General features: G+C 44.9%; 1 protein-coding gene and 1 pseudogene across 1 annotated transcript in view; one reads left to right on the forward strand and one right to left on the reverse strand.

The window, feature by feature from the left end:
• Positions 1–315: 315 nt before the first annotated feature.
• Positions 316–24,681, forward strand: part of LOC124616246 (protein Wnt-5b-like) — a gene marked incomplete at its 5' end in the record, with an annotated part of 263,536 nt that continues 239,170 nt past the window's right edge. The window contains one exon of the mRNA XM_047144549.1: positions 316–466. Within this exon, the coding sequence (XP_047000505.1) occupies positions 316–466 (151 nt within the window). The remainder of the gene's footprint in view (positions 467–24,681) is intronic.
• LOC124617422 lies at positions 7,858–7,974 on the reverse strand (annotated as a pseudogene).

Consider the following 24,681-nt stretch of genomic DNA (forward strand, 5'->3'; position numbering starts at 1 on the left):
AAGTGAACACAATTGAATACGATAACCCCCAAAACTAACACATTCTGATATCTCTCTTCCAAGAACAGACAGAAATGCTGTGAAGGGCACATCCGCTAACTTACCAAGTTCCCCAAGAAGCGATTCGTAAACATCACCCTGCTAGCGTAAAGCGCCCTCTGTTCTTAAGAGTGGGGGAGAGATTGGTTGGCTAACGGAAGTCTCTTACTGCGTTGCAGACAGCTGGGGCTGGAGCGGCCCGAGGCGGGTGCGGGGGCGGAGTCGGTGCCGGAGTCGGAGGCGTGCTCCCTGCTGGGGGGCGGCGCGGCGGAGCGGCTGTGCCGGCTGCACGCGGACCACGTGGCCGCCGCCCGGCGGGCCGCCCGCGCCGCGCTCCAGGAGTGCCAGTGGCAGTTCCGGCAGCGCCGCTGGAACTGCTCCACCGCCCAGGGCTCCAGGACCGTCTTCGGGCCCGTCTCCAGGATCCGTGAGTACCCGCCAGCGTCCGCGTCTCTGGCACTGCAGCCCTCGGTGGGCCCTTCGTGCTTCTTCATCTACAGGGGATCGACAAAAATGTGGAAGCACCACAAGAAACGTATGCTTCGACATAAATCTAGATGCTGTTGTGTACATAGTTCCTCGTAGTCAGCGCGTACACAACTTTCCCACTAGAGCGCGCCCCGCTAAGCACAACAGCACAGGCGCAGCGCTCGTCCGTCTCCGCACTACTAGAGACGGACCAAGTTCTGCTTCCGCCGATCCGCGTATTAATATGTAACGCAGCCAATGAGATCGCTGCTAACGTAGAACCTTTCCACCTCGCGGATCATACTCGCGCAGTGATACATGAACGTGCCAGGTATTATAATGAGTGTACAGACCTCCGATTAGTCAGTCTGCATTTGTCTGCACCAGTCTGCATTTGTATGCACCAGTCTGTAACAGTCGGCATTTGTCTGCACCAGCCCATAGTCAAGTTTCAGTCTGCGCCTAATAAGATTACCATATTCCTGTACATAGCCATGAAGATAAATGTGTAGACACTTTTGTCAAGTATCAGAGATATATGTGAGAATAAGATTAACGTTTCAATACCAAAGGAACTTCAGATTGTCATTTGTAAATAGCATCCAGAACCAAGTTAAGTAATTTTTATGCTTGTTATTATTTTAATAAATGTGTGTGAAAATTAATCAAGTTCTGTTTAAAGTTGGTTACCGTCAATCTGCTACTCTAGGCATGCAAGTGGCATTTCTATCTTCTCACCTAACGGCAGAAGGTAAACACGCCACGATAAGACCACGAGACATATTGCTGACACTCGCCTACTTCGTTAGAGCGACAAGTCAAATAATCTGATGGTGTGTGTACTGAAGATCTTACAGTATGCACACCACACTAACCGAGCCTGCAGATTGCGCTGTTCTATTTTACTACGAACGCCACCTATGCGAAATCCCCAGTATATTGCAAATGCCTTTCGTGGTCAGAAATGGAAAAAAAATGGTCGTGTGGCATTGTGGACTGGGGACCCCATCCGGGGAAGTTCGGCCGCTGGGTTTCAAGTCTTATTTTACGTGATGCCACACTGGGCGACTTGGGGACGGTGGTGAGGAAATGATGATCAGGACGACACAACACATAGTCCACAACCAGTTTCCGGCCCGGACTCGAACACGGGCCCGCTGCATTACAGGCAAACACCTTACCACTCAGCTAAGCCGGCTGACTGGTGGTTAGAATTGTGCGCTGTGTGCTTGTGAATGCATTTTACCGGAGGTACCTGAATTACAACGCCCACAAATCGTTGGTGCTCGTGCAATGAGAGCTTCCGTGACCAAAGTAGACGAAGTGTTTGGTGTCCCAAGAGTTTCAAGAGGTAGCGCATCGAAAATTCATCCACATACAGGGAAAGCGAAAAAGCCTCATCCTTTGTGTCACAATGCCAAAGGAAGTGTGTCCTCAGTGATTGTGACAGACGGCCATAGAAGAGGACTTTAGCGCAAAAGTGACTGCGGAACAGAATGCTGGACAGACGAACTCTGTCAGCACCGAAACAACGCGAATGGAGCTCCATTACCTGGGAACTGCAGGCCGGGTTGTAATTCCAAAACTACTCATTAGTGATGCAAATGCCAGTAATAGGAAAACATGGCGTAGAAGCAATAAAACTTGGACTGCGGACAATGGAAGAAAGATATTTGGTCGGATGAGTTTTGCTTCACACTGTTTCCAATTTCTGACCGAATTTGCGAGCCAAGAGTGAAACATGGCGGGAGTTCGTTGATGATTTGGGCAGTCAGATCGTGGTGCTTCATGGCCGCCGTGGTTGTTCTGCAAGCTCGCATTACTGCCAAGGGTTATGTGATCATTTTGGTTGATCAGGTCCGCCCCGCGGTACAATGTTTGTTGCCCAACAGTAATGTTGAGTTGCAAGAGGACGGGATCCCTGTTCAAACAGCTTCCTCCGTCCAAGACTGGTTTTATGACCACGGGGACGAATTTCGCATGTTCCATGGCTACGACCGTCATCAGATCTCAATATTATTCAGTTTTTGTGGTCTGCTTTTAAGACAAACGTCTGCCATCGCTATCCACATCCATCATCGTTAGCCGGCCGGTGTGTCCGAGCGGTTCTAGGCGCTTCAGTCTGGAGCCGCGCGACCGCTATGATCGCAGGTTCGAATCCTGCCTCGGGCATGGATGTGTGTGATTTCCTTAGGTTAGTTAGGTTTAAGTAGTTCTGAGTTCTAGGGGACTGACGACCTCAGATGTTAAGTCCCATAGTGCTCAGAGCCATTTGAACCATTTGAACCATCATCGTTACGTGAGCTTGCCACTGTTTTGTGAGGACAATGGTGCAAAATTCGCTTGGAAACCATACAGGACCGATATTTATCCGCTCCGAGATGATTAGAGTCTATTTTGAATGTAAACTGGTTTGCTACATCGTATTACGCATTATAATATATTTTATTTTTGAAGTTCCCATGTTTTTGTCCACCTCCTGAGCCTCCATACATAACCAATTGAAATGCATGTGCTAAAGTCTGATCAGGGAAGATCCAGAAAATAAAGTTGCTAGTTGCCCACTGCAAGGTGGAATGAGTATAATATCTTTGAGTAGCAGGATCTTTGACGGTTAAGAGAGCCGGGCACGCCCAGTAAAAAACTCAGTAGTCGCAGTTAGGTGCCCAGAGGAAGCAGACGTGTGGTGACAGCTTCAAGGTAGGATTCACGCTACGCAGTTTTCAGGTTGTACACTGAGCAAACTTTAGCACGATAATGGGAGAAGCTATATAATGATTTCAAAAATGCTTTTTTTTAGATAATGTTCAGAGTCAGGATTTGTATGTCCAAGGTTTGACGCAGTAAGCGTTTTGTAAAATTTTTTGTAAGAGTGATTCGTGCTACAAAAATGTTGGAAATGGTAGTGTTTGTATATGACTTAAATTTTTAACAATATATATATATATATATTGAGATCAACATTGTGTTTAAATCTAACAGCCTGAATCATAATCCACATCCTTTGCTTGTATTGAATATGAAAATGAGTAGTAAAGTAAAGTTACGCAGTAGATGAAAGAACGCAAAGTAAATGAGGCCTCTATGCAACATATATGTGCAGTTCATGGATTGAAATCGATTTTGGTATAACTAAAGTTATCAGAGCAAAGTTATTTCAAACAACTAATTTTATGCCATTGCACAACTGGTATTACTCAAGTTAAGATATAATATCATTAAGTAAACATCAGGGCCAAAAGTTAATTTTTCAGTATCATCTTAATGCCATTGCACAAACGACATTATTCTCTTAAACTTGACTGCTGAGTCAAATACATGTTTCAATACTGGCAAAATGGAGGAGGGCACGAAACAAGTTCACAGACGCATTCAGATGCAGATCTGTTGAATAATCATTTTGGAACAATTTTATCTATGATAGTTTCACGTTCTGTACGTATGGCCGTTTCCCAAAATTGCTGTGTCGCCCTTTAGTTTTGATATAGGGAAACGCTGCACGAACAGGCACGAAAAGGGTGAGTCGTCAGTTTGGACTATCAACCGCATCAGCGTGCTCTGTCGTACCTCCACGTGCAGCACTCGCGTTCGCCCTCATGACGATGCTGTAACTGAAAAAAAAAAAAAAAAATCGCAACGAGCTCACTGCTGGTGGGGATGAGGAACTATTCCGTCTGTGGTGCCGGTATGGGATCCTGCTTGTGAGGGAAATAGCAGTGGAACTATCGAAGATACGCCAGGAACTTCGTCCACACGACGGGAGAAGATTTTGAATACGTTGTACAAATCATCAGCCCAAAAATCGAAAATCTGGATAGGTAGCTGAAAAAAAAAGCAATAACTGTTCGAGAAAAGCTGTCTGTGACGCTGTAGTTTTTTTTGTAAGAAGTGATTGATGCACAAGTTTATAGTATCTGGTTAAAATTTCCTGGCTGACTGCCTAACGCGCAACAAGGAACGACGTTTACACCACACGAAATAAGAGAAGCGAAACAAAGTTTTTCGGGCCCTATAATCCACACGTGTCTGGCTTACCGTGAAATAGCTTCGCGCAACATGTTTCTTGGTAGAGACCACGTTGACACAACGCCAGACTTGGCTCGTGTCAGTGTTGCGCGAGGCTGTTTCGTGTAGTGCAAACGAAACTTAAGATCCTGAATAAAATGTTCTCGGGAACATGTTATCGCCGCGAGACTCTGCATTCGAAGCTTAAGATCCTGTTATCGGTGGTTTACTTACAGTCGATACTAGCAGCTCATTCTCGATGTGTGCGATATCGCTGATATACGAGCGCTCTGGACGTTAGAGGTTCATACCAATGTTCTGTGCGCTTTAGGTCGATGGCGAGCAGCCGAGTGTGACGGTCTGGCTGCGGCCCAGGAGAGCAAATAAAAGCTTAATTTCGAGAAATAGAAAATAATTGTGAAGAATCGTGAGTTTTATCAGTTGAAGACAGAGGAGTGATATGTTATTTTTTTTTATTTTTTCCCTTTATTGTCATTTCATTCCTCTCGTCACAATACGAGCGAGGGGTCGGCTGTCAGCGGATACAAGTCACCTCTCTTCAGCCATGTAAGAGTAATAATTTCAAAATATTGTATAAATTTATACGCTGTGGTTGACAAAATTAATGATTGACACAATAAAAATACAGATTGTCAGTTGCATAATTTAAAATATAAAAGGCAGATTTGTTGAATAATTAAAATTATGATACTGATGAAATGTTAAATGAATGTTTCACAAAATGGAAAAGAGACGCGGACATTTGCATAAGTTAAAAAGTAAAATGCCGGTGTGTTTATTGATTAAAATTGAGACACAGACGAGTGAAGTGAGGAATCTACATACATACTCCGCAATCCACCATACGGTGAGTGGCGGAGGGTACCTCGTACCACAACTAGCATCTTCTCTCCCTGTTCTACTCCCAAACAGACCGAGGGAAAAATGACTGCCTATATGCCTCTGTACGAGCCCTAATCTCTCTTATCTTATCTTTGTGGTCTTTCTGCGAAATGTAAGTTGGCGGTAGTAAAATTGTACTGCAGTCAGCCTCAAATGCTGGTTCTCTAAATTTCCTCAGTAGCGATTCACGAAAAGAACGCCTCCTTTCGTCTAGAGACTCCCACCTGAGTTCCTGAAGCATTTCCGTGACACTCGCGTGATGATCAAACCTACCAGTAACAAATCTAGCTGCCCGCCTCTGAATTGCTTCTATGTCCTCCCCCAATCCGACCTGATAGGGATCCCAAACGCAAGAGCAGTACTCAATAATAGGTCGTATTAGTGTTTTATAAGCGGTCTCCTTCACAGATGAACCACATCTTCCCAAAATTCTACCAACGAACCGAAGACGACTATCCGCCTTCCCCACAACTGCCATTACATGCTTGTCCCACTTCATATCGCTCTGCAATGTTACGCCCAAATATTTAATCGACGTGACTGTGTCAAGCGCTACACTACTAATGGAGTATTCAGACGTTACAGGATTCTTTTTCCAATTATCTGCATTAATTAGGAGTGGGTGTAGACTGCCAAGGAGAGGGGCATCATGGAAACGTAGCAGTTGGGGTAGTGCGTAAGAGGGTGTTTGTGTGGGCGGACGTTTGCAGAAGGAATTTGGGAGAGTGAAGAGGGGTGCCGTTGCGGACCAAGCCTTATACTGTGTTTACACTAGCAAGTCGCTTGCAGAAGTTATTGCTGCAAGTTTTTGCTAGCCGCTCGCAGCTGTGTAGCTGATACTGTTTACATATACTTACAGTACCACTACCAGTGTCAGCCGAAGTGTAAAATGACAAGTAGGCGGGTGAGATATGCTGCAGCCCTTGTAATTGTAATGCAAAACGCGAAAAATAAAAAGAGAATATTTGGGTTAGAGAGTAGATAATGAGAAGATCGCAAAATTTTGCCTATAATAACCTTTTGCAAGAACTTGGTATCGAGAGCATGGATACATTTGAAAACTTTTGCAGAATGTCCTCAAATGATCTGGAGTATTTGTTGATGTTAATAGTGCTCGTCATATCAAAACGAGACACAAACTTCCGTACTGCTATTTCGGCAAAGGAACGTTTGCTAGTCATTCTATGATTTATAGCTACCGGTGAGCTACGAATAAAGTAGGCATTTCATTTATTTATGTGAAACATACAACCAAAAAAAGTTTGAATTTTGAAATCTTTTCTTTGTAGGAGACTCATACAAGTCCCTAATGTACTTGTTTCATATTCCCGTCAGCACGATTTCTCTGATCGTACTCGATGTATGTAGAGCTATTTTTAACGTCTTGAAAAGCGAAAATTATTTGAAGGTATGTGGAAACATAACAATGAAATTAAATTTTTATTGAAATAAATTGCATTTTACAGAATGATATGCTTATAAAAATGTTTTTTTTTCTAATGCTCATTAAATGGAAAGTGGCAAGCTAATTAAATAGAACATGTAATAATTACACATCATTTTTTTCTAGACTCCTGAAACAACAATCGAGTGGATCAGGTGGCAAAGTGGTTGTGTCTTCAAGTTATGCTACTTTCTCTGTACTTCTTTCACAGATGTGTCGAATATCGACGAGATTTCATTTAATGCGCTCATCTTCTTCACTCTATTCTTAAAGTCCCGGCTATGCACGTTCCATATTTCGGGGTAGCTCTCCACGGCTTCAATAAAAAATTCTGTATACTGCTTCATCCATTCCCGTTTCTCCTCCATTTCTGAAATCTGTTTGCATATACGTAAGATGGTTGCATAAAATTAAGTCATCACATTAACTAAATGCTGAATATGAGTGTTATGCAGACGGCATAATTACTATAACTTGCGCTTCCTCCTTGCAGGAAATAGAAATAAATCCTAAAAGCTGCAAGTTACTTGCAGATACTTCTTGCGTGTTGTTCACACCGGAAGCGGAAACGTGCAGCAAGTCACTTCCGCAATAAATTGCTATGGTCGCAAGTCGACCTGGCGATATGTTTACACTTGTAAAATTCGCGGCAAGTTCCTCCGCGCAAGTAAATTGCTGCAATAACTTGCTAATGTAAACCGAGCATTAGGATGTGGGTGCAGATTAAGGAAAGTGATACATATTTGGCAGCCGCTTATAACAGTACGGGGAAAACTAATTTATAGGAGATCGTGATTTAAATCTAGGCTGTTGGCAGAAGCACTCTGTCTTCAGGCCACGAGTGGCCTACCGGGACCATCCGACCGCCGTGTCATCCTCATGGAGGATGCGGCTAGGAGGGGCGTGGGGTCAGCACACCGCTCTCCCGGTCGTTATGATGGTATTCTTGACCGAAGCCGCTACTATTCGGTCGAGTAGGCTGAGTGCACCCCGAAAAATGGCAACAGCGCGTGGCGGCTGAATGGTCACCCATCCAAGTGCCTGCCACGCCCAATAGCGCTTAACTTCGGTGATCTCACGGGAACCGGTGTATCCACTGCGGCAAGGCCGTTGCCCTGTTGGCAGAAGACCTAAATAAATTATTGTGAAGTAACGAAGTATTCAGTATTTTCCCAGCGCGTTCTTAATGAAAGTGGCTAACATCTAAGTTCGACGACGATGTCCAACAATCACTCACAGATGGCAGGCGGCAACACTAGCAGTGGAGGCTGTATAATGAGTGTGGGGGAAGGGGGGGGGGCCGCGGACAAAAGCCAAGTCGTTGTTGTAATGTGGAAATGGAGCGATTTAACTCACGTACAGAACAGCATGATCATTAGCTTTCGGAAAAAAGTGGAAGCATTTCAGAAACAGCCAAGTTTGTGAACTGCTCGTGTGTCGCTGTGGGACTGTGCATGGGAAAGTGGCGACAACGAAAGCTGGGGCCTGCCCCATGCTCTCCCCTCCTTTACCATCCTCTCTGCCCTTCCCCTCGGCAGATCCCGCCTGGCAGTTTTATTCTTCGTCATGTGTGCTCCAAGAGGGTTTTAAGTGTGTTGTTCCGGAGTGTTTTTACTACTGTGGCCGACTTTTAACGTGTGCATGTCCATTCGGTGTCTTCTCTGAGTTTTGAAGACTCGCCAACTGTGTTTTTTAACTTTCTGGTGACTTTTAACTGTCCTCCATGAACGTCTCCGTGTTAGTCTATTTTTTATCTCCATTTTTCTGTTTTAAGTTCCCCTTTCTCGCCTTATGTATGTAACATTTTATTCTTATCTTACGTTGTTATGTCACTCGGCTGAAGAGCGGCGGATTGTGCCGCTGACAGCCCTCCCCTGCCCATATGGGGCAGGGGAATGAAATCACAATAAAGGAAAAAAAAAGCTGGCGCCGAGCCAACTGTGGTGCACCACAAATCATAGATCCCAGGGGTGAGCGTCGGCTTCGGGGATGACTGTTGAGCGACTGACCGCCCAAATGGACCAAGCAGCTACCAACAGCGTTTCCTCAAAGATCGCTCAGCGAACATGGCGACATATGGACCTCGGCAGCAGGCGCCTTGTTCATGCTTACTGCTGTTCATCAGCGACGAAGGGGAAAATCTGCACAGCAATACCGCATCTGGACGTTCACTGAGTGGCGACAGGTGGTCTTTTCTGATGAATCACGTTTTAGTCTCAGTCGGACTGAAAACAAACACCCTTTAACAATCGTCAAAAGGGTACAGGTTGGAAGAAAGAGCGTTATGGTCTGAGCAATGTTTTCGCGGCATTCCCTGTATAATGTCGTCATTATGGAAGGTACAATGGATCAACACAAATATTTATCTACCCTTGGGGACCATTTCCACCCCTACATGCAGTTTGTAACTCCTCAGCGCGATGGCAACTACCAGCAGGACAGTGCAACGTGTCACACAGCTCTCATCGTACACGCGTGGTCCGTCGGGCTGTTCGCGCAACGGATCCTGAGCCGAGAAATCTAGCACAGCTGACCGCGGTACTGGAGTCGTATACCTGTCGATACCTTCAGCGATTCCCCTCCTGCAAGTCTGGCAGCGGACCGCGCTGTAGAACGTGGCTATTCAGGCTTTCGGCAGGTGTTCGCAAGAATGTGTCTGGACGCTGTATAATTGCTCTAAGTGAATTAAACAGTATTCAGACTGAGTGACTTTTATTGTTAGTGAACGGTCGTTAAATATAGTTCCATACAATTAAAAGATGCAGAGCACATTATGGCTGTAGGCTGCAGACTTAAAAAAAAAAAGGAAGAAAAGAGGTATGGCCCTCAACTACGCACCCTCAGACTCAGAGTTGAAATATTAAAGGTTTTGGCTGGTTTCGTTGTCTAGGGTTCAAAAAATGGCTCTAAGCACTATGAGACTTACATATGAGCTCATAAGTGCCCTAGACTAACCTAAGGACATCAAACACATCCATGCGCGAGGCAGGATTCGAACCTGCGACCGTAGTAGCAGTGCGGTTCCGGACTGAAGCGCCTAGAACCGCTCGGCCACAGCGTATGGCCGTTGTCTAGGGTTGGGATACTTAGTTGCCGCATTACAAGCCAAACACCGCTGAGTCTACAGTATACAGTATGAATATACACATGAATCGAACTGTCGAAGGTTCATATCGCTCGGCAATTGCGAATTTTGAATGTAACATAGAAAGTTATAAATGAAAGATTCCAATTAAATAAAATCTGCAGATACTGTTTTTAACGACTTTAAATGGTGAGTGCGATAGCAGAAGTATCTTTAAGAATGCCCGTTTATTACTGCAAAACACTTATTGGTGTCGATGGACCTACAATTAAGTAAAATATAAGTTGAATAACAGGAAAACAATAGATTCCTACTCCATGTAATTAGACATAAACAACAACATAGCTTGCGAGATATTCACTTCCAAACGCATATTACGCCTTCACTGCAGAAGCCACGGAAATCTCACAAGTCGGCACTGCGAAATATTTCTATCTTCCGCGGCCACGCGCAAACTGCTCCACTCTCCAAGTATTTCCCACAACCGTCCATCGCGCCTCCCCGTCCAGCACCCCCATATCCTGTGCGACCCGATGCTCCTCCCCCACTTCCTTAGAATCTCTCCATTGACTTCGGTAGTCGCCTACCGTAATAACGAGCGCTGTGATTCGCTAGAGCGCTCGCGCCATGTCTCCAAGTCAACGCACACTCCCAAACATATTGAAACACATACAAAATACTGGATTTGCATTTAAATAACTTGAAATTAAATAAATATTCCTACGGCTGGACCATAAACGCGCTCTAACACACATTATTAAATATATAAACAAATTAAATAAACGTATATCAAAGGAATAGACAAAAAGCAGGCCAGTAGCCTAATGTCTCTGTGCTTTCTAAAACACAGTAAATATTTGACCAATTTCTTCATGAATAGTGTATATCGGATATAAACAAAGACACAGACGAATAAATATATTTATAAGCATGTTGCAACCGTTTTTTCGTGTAACTGTAGAGTACTTACGGCCTGACGCGATCAATGGCAATCGGCCAATAGCAATCGGCCGCTTTGACCTCCAATAACTCATGTACTATTTAAGTTACATGCCTGTAATTCATACCAATTTAGGTTTACACTAATAGCTTTCTAAAGACACATCGATTGACAAAATCGGGTGAACCGTTTAGATTTTGGAAATTCGTTGCTGGGTGTTACTTGTATAATTTACAGTCAGATACTAAACTTTAACTAATAAAGTTATTGGAAATCTGATTGCACCATCAGAATCGTCGTGCAAATAATGGTAATGTACATGTTTCTTTTTAAGGTATCATGATTCCTCTGGCTATTATTAATTTCTACATGAACTGTGAAATGTGTGCCACAATGGTTTCGCGAAGTCCGCCATCTTTAGCACTCGCGGCATACAAATCTCCTTCATCGACACAAGCACAGTCCTCGTCACAGCGTTAACATGGATGCGGTAGCGTTCTCGCTTCCCACGCCCGGGTTCCCGGGTTCGATTCCCGGCGGGGTCAGGGATTTTCTCTGCCTCGTGATGGCTGGGTGTTGTGTGATGTCCTTAGGTTAGTTAGGTTTAAGCAGTTCTAAGTTCTAGGGGACTGATGACTATAGATGTTAAGTCCCATAGTGCTCCGAGCCCGTCAACATGGAATTCCCAGCCACACGGTCGGCCTGGACCACGCGCTGGGGCTGCCCCTCTTGCTCCGGCTAACGCTCGATACCAGGTGCTTACTGACGATCCCCGGCTTGGCGAGCGGCCCGTGCGGCCACGCCGACTCTGAACTTAGAATATTTTAAGGCCGCCAGAACTCCCCCGTTACCTCACAAGGCAAACGATTTTACAGGACGGCCTCCTCTGTATCTGAGTCTGAAAAACCCCTCTACTCGCCCGGCTACCGATGCTTGAGAATATTTATCAATGGAACTTTTGTATAAAAATATATGAGAGACTATGTGGCGCGGTGAGAGGGAGCTGGACTACAAAAAAATCTGCATTTTATTATTCTTTCAGCATCTTGTCCTTCCACCGATTTCTGTGATTTCTTAAATTTACGGGGCTGTAATCCATTGTGCTCTTCTGCAACGCTTTGTTCCCCTTATATGCTCGTAAATGTTTCTCACTATATTTTGTTCAAATATTTCTCCTCCCACACTACAGCTACGCCATCTACAACAATAACTTTATAACGCTGCAGCATGTCTTCAAAACACGCAGATATTTGCCCCAACATTAACACTTCAACGATCCATTTTACGTTACTGCGAAATCTGATGAAGGACACTTGGCACTCTAGTTCTAAAAGCAACTAAGAATACACCAGTTCCAACTCATTGTGGTAGCTGGATTTCTTACCTGTTTTTAACAAAATATCCCTGGCTGTAGTCTTTCCAGACTCAAGAAGTGAAAGATTCGTAGCCTATTTCTTGAAACCCATGAACGAAGAGATTTTGGCCAGTATTTTGTTTTTATAAGTACGTAGCCGAAATAGTGAAACGCATGGATGACTGTGTCACTTCACGCTCAACAACTTATCTGTCTGAAGAAGGCTGTATTACGTATCTATAGCATATCTATGCACAGATTCTGTAGACATTTTGTCATTTGTAATTATTATATTTTCAGAAAGATTCAAAAATGGGGCTTCGTCAGAAGTTCTTAGAAATGAATGCACTTTCACTTCCCATAAAATATTCCAAGTAACTGGTCTCTCACAGTTCCTAGCAATAAAGTCCTGTTCATAACAGTATGTTTGAAATATATTTGAGATTAATCTTGCACAGGTAGACTGTATCTCCAAACCTCGGGGTTTGTAAGAGATTTTTGCTATTTTGTGTTACTCAGCTATTGGGACTGCCGTAGACAACGGGGCTTAGTTTGATAGTGTTTCTTGCCTTCCGGAAGCCATTCTACGCAGTTCGGCGCTGCCTTTAGTGAACCTGATACGAACTAACAGACCGTCTGATCGGATTTGTGATTGGATTCAGTTCCTTACAGATAGAAATCAACTCGTCATTCTTAACAGGGCGAAATCAGCGCTAGCGAAAGTAATTTCGGAGCTGTACCAAGGGCCCCTATTGTTTACAACACACACAAAATGTGTCTGATAAGGCAACGAGCACCATGACGATGTTCGTGAAGATGTTGTCTGTCGGAAAACTGCAGCGCCAGAAGACTGTAGTGAAATACAGCAGTATCTGTAGAGGACCGAAGACTGCTACAGGGTCTGTCAGCTGGCACTGAACGTGAATGAATGTAACATGGTGCACACGCAAATGGGCGACGAGATCGACTGCTGTTCTACTACGGCACTGTTAAGAGTAATAGGGAGCGGCATAAGGAAATGTCATTGATCAAAGAAAATAGCGGCTTACAATACATTTAACTAGGTTTATTTGCATGCAGTAATATTTTTCTGTTATGCATTTGACGGATGATGAATGCAATGTAAGTTCTGATGGGAGATAGATATCTTTGTGTGATATGACTATAGCCAGATATGGAAGTCAAACATGGACGATAAACAGAAGAGCGGCAGAAGCTTTTGAGATGTGGTGCGGCAGAAGAATTTTGAAGGTTAGATGGTAGATACGTAACTAACGAGGACGTACTAAATAGAACTGGAGAGAAGAGAAATTTGTGGTACAACCTGGCCAGAAGAATTCATCGTTGGTAGGACACATTCTGAGGCATCAAGGGATAACCAATTTAGTACTAGAGGGAAGCGTGGTGCATAAAAATCGTGGAGGGAGACGAAGAGATGAATACAGTAGCAGATTCACAGAAATCCTTTTCCTGCCTTTGCCATACTACGTTTCATATCCTCCCTACTTCGTCCATCATCAGTTATTTTGCTTCCCAAATAGCAACACTCATCTACTACTTTAAGTGTCTCACTGACTAATCTAAATCCCTCAGCATCATCTGATTTAATTTCGGGCAACATATTAGTTCCTCTCGCTAGTTGACCACAACGAGAAAATCATAATTAGAGTCGACCACCAGTAGGTGTTACCACCCAGCATTCGCTAATGGAACAGAGAAGTCTCGATATCGTAGTGGTACCAAAATAACCTCCGCCGTACACCATAACTTGAGTTACGCACTGTAGGTACAGATGTAGACACAGCGACCGAGCTAGAAGGGCAGCTATTTAAACACTGTTCTCGCATCCGAGATGATGGCGGATCCAGTGTCAATCCTGCCGTTCAGATGTGTTTTCCGTGGTTTCCCGAAATTGCTGAAGGCAAAATTGAAGTTGGTGATCCGTCTCTTACGACTCCGTTCTTGATGGGACGCTACATTCATCATCTGTTATCTATCAGTCATCGCCGTCATCTCTGACAATATTGAGTGTGGGTCCGCCTTCACGCAAAGCTCTTTTGTTTTATTTATTTTCTTCCAATACTACTTTCACCGACAATACCGCTATCATCAAAAGGTGCTTTCTTTATTCTTATACACACATTATAAAACATTATTATGTGTGCTCTGTTTGATACCAAATATTGTATTCTGTGATCAGTGTTATAATACCTAATTTACTTTAAGTTACGGCATGTTTTTTAGGTTGGTTGCCGTTGTTTTCGGCATATTTTCTGTATTTTGTTGCCGTTTCTGCGGTATAAACCATTTCATCTGCAACTGTATGAGCAGCTGTTATTAACAGACATTAACAAATATTGGGGATTGTGATAGAGTTGTGGATACAGATTGGATATTCACTGCTTTGTCTTACTTTGTGATGTACTCAAGTTCGCTGGTCGGATTGCACCTACTTTTAAAAGTAATGTTTTAATTTGTTTGAAAGCAACTGCAAGCAGATCAACGAACGCGAATCCATGGCAAATTACGTGATGTCCTAGTGCACACCAAAACTGTATCCACAACACTACCACAGTTCCTAATACACTCCTGGAAATGGAAAAAAGAACACATTGACACCGGTGTGTCAGACCCACCATACTTGCTCCGGACACTGCGAGAGGGCTGTACAAGCAATGATCACACGCACGGCACAGCGGACACACCAGGAACCGCGGTGTTGGCCGTCGAATGGCGCTAGCTGCGCAGCATTTGTGCACCGCCGCCGTCAGTGTCAGCCAGTTTGCCGTGGCATACGGAGCTCCATCGCAGTCTTTAACACTGGTAGCATGCCGCGACAGCGTGGACGTGAACCGTATGTGCAGTTGACGGACTTCGAGCGAGGGCGTGTAGTGGGCATGCGGGAAGCCGGGTGGACGTACCGCCGAATTGCTCAACACGTGGGGCGTGAGGTCTCCACAGTACATTGATGTTGTCGCCAGTGGTCGGCGAAAGGTGCACGTGCCCGTCGACCTGGGACCGGACCGCAGCGACGCACGGATGCACGCCAAGACCGTAGGATCCTACGCAGTGCCGTAGGGGACCGCACCGCCACTTCCCAGCAAATTAGGGACACTGTTGCTCCTGGGGTATCGGCGTGGACCATTCGCAACCGTCTCCATGAAGCTGGGCTACGGTCCCGCACACCGTTAGGCCGTCTTCCGCTCACGCCCCAACATCGTGCAGCCAGCCTCCAGTGGTGTCGCGACAGGCGTGAATGGAGGGACGAATGGAGACGTGTCGTCTTCAGCGATGAGAGTCGCTTCTGCCTTGGTGCCAATGATGGTCGTATGCGTGTTTGGCGCCGTGCAGGTGAGCGCCACAATCAGGACTGCATACGACCGAGGCACACAGGGCCAACACCCGGCATCATGGTGTGGGGAGCGATCTCCTACACTGGCCGTACACCACTGGTGATCGTCGAGGGGACACTGAATAGTGCACGGTACATCCAAACCGTCATCGAACCTATCGTTCTACCATTCCTAGACCGGCAAGGGAACTTGCTGTTCCAACAGGACAATGCACGTCCGCACGTAGCCCGTGCCACCCAACGTGCTCTAGAAGGTGTAAGTCAACTACCCTGGCCAGCAAGATCTCCGGATCTGTCCCCCATTGAGCATGTTTGGGACTGGATGAAGCGTCGTCTCACACGGTCTGCACGTCCAGCACGAACGCTGGTCCAACTGAGGCGCCAGGTGGAAATGGCATGGCAAGCCGTTCCACAGGACTACATCCAGCATCTCTACGATCGTCTCCATGGGAGAATAGCAGCCTGCATTGCTGCGAAAGGTGGATATACACTGTACTAGTGCCGACATTGTGCATGCTCTGTTGCCTGTGTCTATGTGCCTGTGGTTCTGTCAGTGTGATCATGTGATGTATCTGACCCCAGGAATGTGTCAATAAAGTTTCCCCTTCCTGGGACAATGAATTCACGGTGTTCTTATTTCAATTTCCAGGAGTGTAGTATAGCTCTGGCGCATATGAGTTCACCTTTTCAAATTTGTTAATAACAGCCACTCGTGTATCTGCAGATGACATGCTGTGTGATTGTAAAACTATTCACAGAATACAATATTTGGAACAAAACGGTACACATGTAATCATGTTTATAACGATGCTAATTTCACGTCTTTGAAAAAAAAACTAAAAATAAAGAACCTCTGATGATGGCGATATTGCCTCTGAAACTAGTTTGAGAACAAAACAAATAAAACAAAAGTGTTTTACATCAAGGCGGACTCACAGTTCCCATTGTCGTTTTTATGCAAACACTGAGCAATTCAAAAGTTTCGAGATAAAATGACCAGCATCTTTATCATCAGACAGGAATTAGAACTCGCTCCACCTTGGTATAAGTCATATTTACCCAATTACTCAGCTGCGACGAGAGGGCAGTTCCGCAGGCAACATCTCAACAGCGTTCGCTCTTACAAAATGATTCAGCGTGCCTACTTGGGCTTTCTTGACTTCATTTGGTTGCCTGATAGGCGCACGGGTAAATCAGAAAGTCCGCATTAAGCACTGGAGCTCATAACATATCGCTGCACGGAATGTGGTCGTATACCTGTACGATATCCGTAGAATAAGACTCTCCTTTTGAGCGGATGTATGTGTAATTTTATTCTGATTACGTAAGTGCCTTCCTTTTATTACTGAACTTGCCCTTTCGTATGATGTAGGCCAACAATGTGCAGGTGTCGCTCGTACCCGAGTCTTGTTATAAATAATGTTACCTCTTACTATTAGATGCATGTAGCAAGAGTAACAACACGGACCACATAACATGTTGCAGTGATAAACCGGAATGAATGGATAGGGGGGATACATTCGGAGTTGTGAGCAGGGGAGATGCAGCCACTAATGCGCGCTCATTCCTTACCGTGTCGGCGAGAAAGGTCTCGAGGAATGCTGGAAGGGAATTAAGGACTGCGAGCGGCCCTATAGGCCGCGGTGTCGGCGCTAGAGGCGCGCGAGCGTGGGTGGGCAATTAGCGTCTCGCCTGGCGCCACTAAATCACCGCCAGTCTGAGTAATGGCGCCAGCCGGCGCGCCGGGTAGCCTGCCCACAGGGGCTGTTCCAGGCTAATCAACAGGCAGTGGGGATTAGCGCTACGCGTCAGGGGAAGTGAGCGGCACAAGATGAGCAATCTGACGTCCTTCTCAGAACCTCTGTAAGCGTAATATTGTTGAAAAGCTTACAAGAAACCTGCGGAAGTCAGCAATCAAACCGTTCGTATAGAGTATTTCTGGAAAAAGCCGGTACTACTATCATCACTAAAAGCTAGCAGTCTTTCCTATGTCCTGTCAATACTTCCTAAACATAAGTCTGCCTGATAGCTTTCCCGCAGTCCCAGTTAAGCGACTGGATTCGTGGTTTCCTGTCACAGAGGTAACAATTCGCAGTAACTCACGGAAAATCATCGAGTATAACGGAAGCGATTTCTGACGTTCCTCCAAGACAATGTTATAGACCCTCTATTCTTCCTAATCTGCATAAACGATTTCGGAAATAATCTGAGCAACCGTGTTAGCTTGTTTGCAGATGATGCTCTCATTAAGCGTCTTGTAAAGTCATCAGATGATCAAAACAAATTGCAAAACGATTTAGAAGAGATGCTGTATGGTGAGAAAACTGACAATTGAACCTAAATAATGAAAAGTGTGAGATCATCCACGTGAGTGGTAAAAGGAGTCCCTCAAATATCGTTTTCACGATAAATCAGTCAAATCTAAAGGCTGTAAATTCAACTAAATACCTATGAATTACAATTACGAACAACTTAAATTGCAAAGAACACAAAGAAAATGTTTAGCGGAAGGCGAACCAGAGACTACGTTTTTTGGCAGAACACTTAGAAAATGTAACAGATCTACTAAAGAGACTGCCTACATGATGCTTGTCTATCTTCGTTAGGAGTAATGCTGCGCGGTGTGGGAGCCTCATCAGATAGGATTAACGAAGTACGTCGAGAAGGTTCAAAGAAGGGCAGCACCCTTTTTACCGAGAAATAAACGAGAGAGTGTCACGGACATGATACAGGATTTGGGGTGGACATCACTAAAACCAAGGCGTTTCTCGTTACGGCGGTATCGTCTCACGAAATTTCAATCACCAATTTTTTCCTCCGAATGCGAACATATTTTGTTGGCACCGACGTACACAGGGAGAAACAGTCATCATACTAAAATAATGGAAATCAAAGCTCTCACGGATAGATGCAGGTGTTGGCTTTTTCCGCGCTCTGTTCGCGAGTGGAATAACAGTGAATTATTGTGAAAGTGGTTCGATGAATCCTGTACCAGGCACCTAAGTGTGATTTGCAGAGTAGCCGTGTAAATGTAGATGTAGTTGTATATGTGCTGACTGTGAACTAGGTATCAGAGATTATTCCTACTGGGAGTTTGTTCAAACATGTTCAGATAGGTGATATCGTTACAGTTATTTACGCAAAGAAAAATGGTCCATAAACCTTTGTATGGGATGAGGCACATAACACATTGATCTTCGGTGAGACTCCTTCGTTTTGCAATGGTGAATGTGGATTTTCCAAACCCCATATGCGAACATTGTGTCTGTTGACTTTCCCACTAAGGTGGAACGTCGCTTCATTGCTAAAAAGTTCACGCTGTAGAAATGCGCCATCCTCCACTTTCGCCAGCACATAACCACAAAATGCGAGACGCTTCTTTTTGTCATTGGGCTTGAGAGTGTGCACAATTTGTAATCGGTAGGGCTTGTACAGCAAACGCCGTCTCAGAACTTTCCATACAGTTGGCTGGTGTATTCCAATTTCTCGACTGGCTCTATTGGTAGACTTATGGGACTGTGCACAAAGCTTTCTTGAATCTCTTGGACATCATCCTCTGACACACGCGGTTGGCCTGTGATTTTTCCTTTGCACTAAAGCTTTTGCTAGTAGTTGGTTGAATACCGAATTTGGTACGAAATGGCCGTTGCACTGCAATTTGTGACTCACTTTTCGCGAATTCAAGAATGCAGAAAACCTTCTGCTCCATAGTCGCCGTGTCACTCGCAACTGACAGTGAAACGGAATGACGGCCCTGTAGCCGCGCGAACTCTACCGGCCGCTTCTGAAACCGCCCGCCGCTGCCCTCCCAAAACTGTGAAACTTTCTTTTCTCATTGGTATAAGCTTGTTCATTTTGGATTTGTACTTGAATATATATGAATTTTGTAAAATGGGTCCATCATTTAGAATAACCCTGAGTATTGACAGTAATACGGTCGTGGTTCACACGGTTCCCAATGGAACTGGACATCAACAATTACCTTTATTTATGGGAACGAAGTTTTTCGCGACGGTACTTATGTATAAAACATTCTTGGTATTCTTGCCGCGTCAGTTCTAGGAAAAATCTCGAGCTTTCGACCATTACCTCCATCGTCATCGTCAGGAGCAACTGACTGTCGTCACTGCTGCTGTGGTGGCTTTATGTAGCCCGTAGACGGCTTCTGATTGGTCGGCTTGTGATCAGTCGGCGATTACGTACTGGTGTCTGAGACAGTGTCACTGTGTGCGCCCGTGGCGCCACCGCTTCCGTTGGAACGTAAACCTTGGAAGGAACGTCTCTGCTGCTTTTCTGCATCAAGCGCTCGTTTCCATGCACAGCTTAGATGATATCCGCTTTCGCGGTTAAAGTTCTTTTGGCTCATTCTTATTTCAACAGCCTCCTTAATAACAGAATCCCAGAACGTGGAGGCGTGGGACAGAATTTTAGTTTCATCGAACAATATTTTATGTTTGTTCAAGAGGCTGTGCTCCGCAATTGTCGATTTCTCCAGTTCTCTATTTTTAATATGGCGTTGGTGTTCTGCACAGCGGTCGGAAACGGTACGAATCTTCTGACCTGTATAATTGCTTCCACACTCACAGGGTATATTATAAACTCCAGGGACCCTGAGGCCGAGATTGTCCTTAACAGGACGCATCATCTTAATTTTCTTAGGAGGACAAAAAATCGGTCTTATACCTCGTCTAAGCAGGACTCTTCCTATTTTTCTGGAAATCGCGCCACAAAAAGGAAGAACAACAATCGGTGTTTCATCCTGTGAGTGTGCATCATTTTCACGTTTCCTTTTTTTTGGAGAACGCTGGCTTTATATCGCGTGCACCACAGCCATTCTTACGGAACGCGTACTTCAGATGGTTAATCTCGGACCTTAAGTGGTCCTCGTCAGAAACAGTTTTGGCTTTATATACCAACGTGTTCAAAACGGCTCTCTTCTGAGCAGGATGATGGAAACTGTGTGCATTCATGTATAAATCGGCATGCGTCGGCTTACGGTGTACAGAGTGGCCAAGACGCCCGTCCGCCTGTCATTGTACTATAACGTCCAAGAAAGGCAGTCTCCGTTCCTTCTCCATCTCGACAGTGAACTGGATGTTCGAATGTATGCTGTTCATGTGTTCCATGAATTGTTCGAGAGCTTCTGCGCCGTGTGGCCAGATCATAAATGTATCGTCAACGTAACGATAAAATAAGGATGGTCGGAGGGGAGCCGAATTTAATGCACGTTCTTCAAAGTTCTCCATAAAAAAGTTAGCCAGTGATGGAGACAACGGAGAGCCCATCGCCATACCGTCTGTCATTTCATAAAATTTGTTACCATACAAGAAGTAGGTGGTCGTCATCACGTGCCGGAACAACTTTATAGTTTCAGGAGGAAAAAGATCCGCCAGCATTTTCAAAGTGTACTCCACAGGAACTTTTGTGATCAGCGATAACACATCCAGGCTGACTAAAATGTCATTTGGACAAACTCTAAGCTCATTGATTTTCTCAATGAACATCTGGGAGTTTTTTTAAATGATGTTCACAGGTTGTACGGACACTACCGAAGAGTCACAAGGATAATGTTCCCATGAGACCTATTGTCAGTGCAATTGGTTCTGCTACTTATAAGCTGGCCAAATACCTAACAAAGTTGATGACTCCTATAGTCGGCCGGTGCGAACATCACATAAAAAACTCCCAGATGTTCATTGAGAAAATAAAAAAGATTAGAGTTGGTCTTACGGAGACATGTGTGCCAGGTGGTCGAAAACGTGAAGTCGGTTGAGGGTGGGCCGCCAGCGGACCAGGTGAGCTCCCCGCTGGGGTGGGCCCCTACAGAGACACCCTCCCCCTGCCATCGCTCACGCCCACGTAACGACTCGGCGACAACGACGGCGATCCGTCAGTCCACACCCTCTCTCAGCGGCCCTCTCTCACAATAGCAGGCCATTTGCTCTCTCCTCTAACAGCAGCTTGCAGTCGGCATCAGACGTCACCGGGACACCGCCTCTCTCAACCCCCTCTCCCCCCCCCCCTCCCAACCAGATCTCATAATTCGCACTTCCGCGGGCTATTTTCGCCGGCTGAGTGATTTTACCGCCTGCCTTTGACGCTGGCAGGCGTGAACGCGCAATCAGCGGCTAGACTGGCTTTCAGGCCCGGCGGCGAGGTGTCCGCCCAGGGCGGCGATCGCGCACAAAACCGCCTCCCCGCTCCCCTCGCGCTCTGCCCACTTAGGCGGCCCTCTGACGGCGGACCCATTGTGTGCCTTTGCCGCCAGCACAAAGCCCCTCGCGTTCCCATTTGTGCCTTTCGCGCCAGCAAGAAGACACCGAACCACAGTAACTGAAGGGCCCATTTCGAATACCTAATGTTTGTCATTTTATCAGAGTACCGCGTTTCAGCTCGTCCTTTCAAAGAATGGACGATCAGCCTATTATTCTTTACTCCACGAAATGGTCTTTACCTGAAATAGATCAGGTACGCGAAAGAATGAATCCGAGCCACAAACTGCACTCGCTCGCGGCCAAATACACCGACAGAGTGTCCAAACCTTTCCTTTTACTGTGTATTTGTCACTCATACATGTAGAATTTTAGAATATGTTTTTCGCTCGCGTATCATGTCATTTTTGGAAACCCAAAATCTACTCGGTAGGAATCGACATAGATTCCGGATACAGCGATCATGTAAGACCCAACTCGCTTTATTTGTTCATGAGACGCAGAAAATATTAGATACAGGCTCCCAGGTAGATGCCATTTTCCTTGACTTCCGGAAGGCGCCCGCACAAAGTAAGAGCCTACGGAATATCAGACCAGCTGTGTGGCTGGATTGAAGAGTTTTTAGCAAACAGAACACAACATGTTGTTCTCTATGGAGAGACGTCTACAGACGTTAAAAGTAACCCCTGGCATGCCACAGGGGAGTGTTATGGGACCATTGTTTTTCACAATATATATAAATGACGTACTAGATAGTGTCGGAAGTTCCATGCGGCTTTTCGCGGATGATGCTGTAGTATATAGAGAAGTTGCAGCATTAGAAAATTGCAGCGAAATGAAGGAAGATCTGCAGCGGATAGGTACTTGGTGCAGGGAGCGGCAACTGACCCTTAACATAGACAAATGTAATATAATGCGACACCATAGAAGTAAGGATCCTTTATTGTGCGATTATATGATAGCGGAACAAACACTGGTAGCAGTTACTTCTGTAAAATATCTGGGAGTATGCGTACGGAACGATTTGAAGTGGAATGATCATATAAAATTAATTGTTGGTAAGGCGGGTGCCAGGTTGAGATTCATTGGGAGAGTCCTTAGAAAATGTAGTCCATCAACAAAGGAGGTGGCTTACAAAACACTCGTTCTACTTATACTTGAGTATTGCTCATCAGTGTGGGATCCGTACCAGGTCGGGTTGACAGAGGAGATAGAGAAGATCCAAAGAAGAGCTGCGCGTTTCGTCACAGGGTTATTTGGTAAACGTGATAACGTTACGGAGATGTTTAGCAAACTCAAGTGGCACACTCTGCAAGAGAGGCGCTCTGCATCGCGGTGTAGCTTGCTGTCCAGGTTTCAAGAGGGTACCTATCTGGATGAGGTATCGAATATATTTCTTACCTCTACTTATATCTCCCGAGGAGATCACGAATGTAAAATTAGAGAGATTCGAGCGCGCACGGAGGCTTTCCGGCAGTCGTTCTTCCCGCGAACCATATGCGACTGGAACAGGAAAGGGAGGTAATGACAGTGGCACGTAAACTGCCCTCCGCCACACACCGTTGGGTGGCTTGCGGAGTAGAAATGTAGATGTAGATGTAGATACTGGGCTATTCAGCTGCCCCTACAAATGTTGTTCTAGGCAAACCGCAATGTCATACCTGGCCTTCAAAAACCACGTGTGACTTTTGCTTAATTCTCGCTCGCTGCGCCAAACTATTTGTCCTACAGAAAAAAATGAGGAGAATCTTTTTGTAGGAATTAGAATTTAGTTAAATTTTGTACTGGGATACATTTTCGCTGGGGGCCACAGGTTTTGAGTTATTCAAAAAGAACGTACAAAAGTGACATTCAAACCCAGTCCACCCCACACTACTCCTCAACAAACAGGATTTTTGGTATGTTGTTCGTAGCACTCCCTCCTAACACTGTACAAAAATTTCTCGACTATGCGAACTATTCCCCGATGTTCGACCTTTCTTGGTCTCTATTGATTGGGCTATTACGTCACCAGTCTAATCAGCTATTTCCTTAACATTATCATTTCAAAGTGCCAGTAAGGGTAATGAAAGAAAAAACGACTTTTGTAAACGTTACGTTAAATCTGTTTACTTTGACAATTCGATCCAGACTTACCCTTACAAGAACAGTAGTTTCGCAGTCTGAAGGCCCGACGAATACGACGCTGTAATTGTTTATTTTATGCTGTTAAAATTCACAAAATTATAATATCAAATTTACACAAGCGTCAATTTTACAATTTGTAAATATTCGACTAAGCCGATGGCGTAATAAGCTCAGTTAGTGAAGACCAAAAAAGGTCGAATGTGTGAAATAATTCGTGCAGTCGGAAATATTTGTAGGAGGGAATACCATTAACAACTAGAAATCCTGACCGTTGGGAGCTGAGACTGGGAGTAAGGGTTGCGTTTGAAGATTTCCTTTGTACGTTTTTCTTGAATAACACGAAACCTACGGCCTCTAGTGAAAACATATTCCAGTAAAAAATTCTACTATATTAACTTTTCTACAAAGAGAACGAGACAATATGAAAATCTCTGGCGTGGTTACTGAAGGCCAGACATAATATTTCGGGTTGCATAAAACGAAAACGCTAGTGGCCGCTTAGTAACCCTCTACATCTGGAAATTTCTGTATACTGTTTGATAGCTGGTACTTCTTAATGTACAAAGTTAAGGTTTCTTCCCTACCGTTTGTGGAGGGATGAGAGGGAAAATATCAGTGTGCTTCTATACGATCTGTTATTAGTACGCTTTTATCTCCACTATATCTGCTAATTTGATAAACGTGGTGCTTGAGAATATTCTTAGTTTCCACGTTATTTCAAAAGCTTGCCATTTCCTGCTGGAACCAGATTG

The sequence above is a fragment of the Schistocerca americana genome, chromosome 5, assembly GCF_021461395.2.
Source record: "Schistocerca americana isolate TAMUIC-IGC-003095 chromosome 5, iqSchAmer2.1, whole genome shotgun sequence".
In the NCBI taxonomy this organism is placed as follows: domain Eukaryota; kingdom Metazoa; phylum Arthropoda; class Insecta; order Orthoptera; family Acrididae; genus Schistocerca; species Schistocerca americana.